This window comes from Suricata suricatta, chromosome 6 (genome assembly GCF_006229205.1).
Source record: "Suricata suricatta isolate VVHF042 chromosome 6, meerkat_22Aug2017_6uvM2_HiC, whole genome shotgun sequence".
NCBI classification, from domain to species: domain Eukaryota; kingdom Metazoa; phylum Chordata; class Mammalia; order Carnivora; family Herpestidae; genus Suricata; species Suricata suricatta.
In genome coordinates this window covers 554,594-557,947 of record NC_043705.1, presented here as the reverse complement: position 1 = coordinate 557,947, position 3,354 = coordinate 554,594, and the positions used below count along the sequence as shown (strand labels likewise).

At 67.3% G+C, this 3,354-nt stretch overlaps 1 protein-coding gene across 1 annotated transcript in view; it reads right to left on the bottom strand.

The window, feature by feature from the left end:
- The window catches only part of OBSCN (obscurin, cytoskeletal calmodulin and titin-interacting RhoGEF), a 147,502-nt gene that overhangs the window by 73,251 nt on the left and 70,897 nt on the right, over positions 1-3,354 (bottom strand). The window contains 8 exon segments of the mRNA XM_029941729.1: positions 157-423; positions 544-813; positions 924-1,190; positions 1,898-2,002; positions 2,088-2,249; positions 2,414-2,567; positions 2,666-2,778; positions 2,925-3,191. Of these exon segments, the coding sequence (XP_029797589.1) occupies positions 157-423; positions 544-813; positions 924-1,190; positions 1,898-2,002; positions 2,088-2,249; positions 2,414-2,567; positions 2,666-2,778; positions 2,925-3,191 (1,605 nt within the window).

Below are 3,354 nucleotides of genomic sequence, written 5' to 3'. Positions count from 1 at the left end.
CTCACCCCAGCGGAGACTCTCCTCCGGGGACCTTCCCCCCGGGGACCCTCACCACCCCTTGCCACGAACCTTCACCCCTGGACTCTCTACCCCCCCCACGTGGACCTTCCCCCGGCGGAGACCCTTCCCCGCGGGAACCCCGTGCGCCCTCCACACCTTCCACTGTGACCTCGGCGCTGCTCTGTGCGCTGCCGGCCTGGCACCGGTAGACGCCGGCGTCTGCAGGCGTGAGCCTGAGGACACGCAGCTCCGCCATGTGGCCCTCCAGTGTCATCTTGTACTTGTCGGAGGGCGCCAGGGGCGTGTCCCCCTTGTACCACTGCACGGCCTTGGGGGGCGGCTTGAAGTCGCAGGACAGGACCACCGACTGCAGCTCGCGCCCCACCTTGGGCTCCAGGGGCCGCGTGAGCACCATGGGGATGTCTGCCGCGGGAGGGGAGAGGGCAGCGCTGCCTCAGCCGTCAGCCGAGGGGCCGCGGGGTGTCCCACAACCCGCCCTGTGGCAAGTCTGCCTGCCGCCCCCTCGCCCCAGCGCACGCTCACCGGAGACCACCAGGCGGGCGGTGGAGCGCGACTTGCCGATGGTGAAGTGCACCGGCCCGGTCATGGTGGAGCAGGTACGCCGCAGCGTCAGCCGGTGCACCGTGCCCTCCTGCTCCATGGCCACCGTGGGCCCGGCCTGGAGCACCGTCTTTCCCAGGAGCCACTTGGGCGGCCGCACGGAGGGGATGGAGGTCTCACATTCGAACCAGGCGGGTGCCGGCTCCATCACCGTCACATCCTGCAGGTCCCGCACGATGGTGATGGATTGCTCTGTGGGCGAGGGGCTGGTCATGCCGCTGTCCCACAGGGAGGCCCGCCAGCAGCCACAGGCACAGCACAGGCACGGGGCGGGGGGGTAATCCGCGGGGCCCTGCCTGCACCTTCCACGAAGAACTGGGCACTGGTCTTCACATCGCCGGCGTCGCATGTGTAGGTGTCCTCGTCCTCCGGCTGCACGTCGTTGATGATCAGCTTGCGGTAGAGGCCGTCGCTGACCATCTCGTACTTGGGCCCTGGCTGCAGCTCCACGCTGCCCTTGAACCACAGCACCTGGGCGCTGGCCCTGGACATCTGGCACTCCAGCACACCACGGTGCTTCTCCATGGCTATCTTGTCCCGAAGTGGGCGCAGGATGGTTACCGGCAGCTCTGCGGTGCGGTGTGGGGAGGAGACACCGGGTGAGGGACCCGGGAACAGGGTGAGGGACACTCAGTGACCCGGGAACTCTGCGTAGCCCCTCTGCCCACTCGGGTCTGGGTGTTCTGCCTGTGCAACCTCCAAGGGGCAGGCTGGAGCCCCTCCACTGGGGTCAGCAGGTGGCTAGGCCAGGTGTCACCCTCTGCTACTCTGGGACCTACTGCACACAGCTGACTAGTAGAAGGGTGGGCGCACGCACATACACACACACCCCTGCACCAAGTGCCCTGGCTCTTGACTAGCTCACCTGCCACACCCTGCCCCACCCCTGCCCCACCCCTCCACATCCCCACCTCTTGCCCCACACAATCCTGCAACAAGCAAATCCAAGCCTCATACACCTTCGCCCAGACTTGCTGCAGACCCTCCCTCCTTTATGACCTGTCACCAGGGCCACCTGTTAAGGCCTCATGCTCACCACGGGCTGGGACCCCACACCCCTTCTCAGCATTGCTACAGTCCCAGGAGGAAGGATTTCCTGCAGCCTCCTGAGCGGCCTCTCCGAGCCCCTGTCTTCCTGGTGAGGAGGCAGTACCTCCTTGTCCTCCTCCTGGGTCATTGCTGTCCTGGGACAGCTGGCCTGTCAGCCCCTGTAAGGCCCCAAAACCGTGTGTTCACACACACTGTGCAGTGCACACTCACCCCTGGGCTCCCTCACCTTTGACACGGAGCTGGGCTCGCGATTCTGCATTTTCAGCTACAAATTTGATCTCCCCTGCATCTTCTGCCAGGACCCTCCGGTAGATGAGGGTGTACGTCCTTCCTGGAAACACAGGCCAGTCAGTGCTGGGGGAGCAGGGCCCGGGGACAGTGGAGGGAACCCTCCGGAGGCCTGCCCAGCGGCGCACCTTCCTGGCGGATGCGCACGTTGTCACTGGGCCGGAGCTTACTGCCCTCCCGGAACCACTGGGCCGGCACCTCGTCGTGAGAGATCTTGCAGGAGAACGTGGCACCCTCCTTTTCCATCACCTCCACATCCTCCAGGTGCGTCACGATCTGGACATTGCGGCCTGGGGTGGCGAGAAGGCGGTGCCACTCCTGGATGCACAGAGCTCCCCCTTCCCCTCCACCCAGATCGCTGAGAGGTGCAGGGCAGGGGTGGAGCCAGAGGGCTAAGCACCTTGCTGGTACATGCTGCTCTGGCCCAGCAGACCCCGACCCTTAATCGGCCCACCTTGCACCTTGAGGGAGGCTGAGCTCTGTGCATCACGAGCGTCGCACACGTACACGCCCTGGTCACCAAGCTCGCAGCGGAAAATGACTAGACTCCGGCACGCGCCCTGGGCCACCATGCCCACTGTCTTGCCCACCCGCAGCTCCACGCCGTCCTGAGCAGGAGCGAGGTCGGGTCAGGCACGGGAGGTGCCCGGTGGGGGAGCCCCTCCCCTACCAGCCCCCGGTGAGGGGCGGGAGCAGCCCGAGCCACCTTCAGCCAGCGCACGTCCACGTTGGGGCGAGACAGCTCACACTCCAGAGTCACCCTGTCCTTCTCCGTGGCCACCACATCCTGCAGGGGACGGCTGAACCTCACAGGCAGCTCTAGGTTGGCAGGAAGGGAGAGGTGAGAGGCGGGGCCTGCGATGCGTGACATCCCACAGGAGTTCTGGGAACGACACCCACCACCCTGCCCTCCTCCGGGACCGAGGCGGGCGCGCTGGGAGTGGGGCCCGCCCTTGCCCACGCACCGGTGACCGTGAGCCGCGCGGACGTGTGCACGCCCTCCGCTTTGAAGGCGATGAGGCCGCTGTCCTGCGGCCGCAGCCCCGACAGCATGAGAGTGTGGATGGGGCCCTGCACGCCCAGCTGGCACGTGGGCCCGGGCTGCAGCCGCACGCCGTCTCGCGTCCAGCTGCCCTCCACGCGGTCGTGCGACAGCTCCACCTCCATGGTGGCCGTGCCCTGCTCCCACGCCTCTGCCGCCTGCAGGCCCCGCACAAGCCGGACCTGGCGCACTGCGGGGCACACGGGGGCAGGTGAGCCACCGCAGCCCCCACTCCCCTCCCGGCCCCACTCGCCTCCCGGCCCCCACTCACCTCCCAGCCCCACTCACCTCCCTCCCAGCCCCCACTCACCTCCCGGCCCCACTCACCTCCCTCCCAGCCCCCACTCACCTCC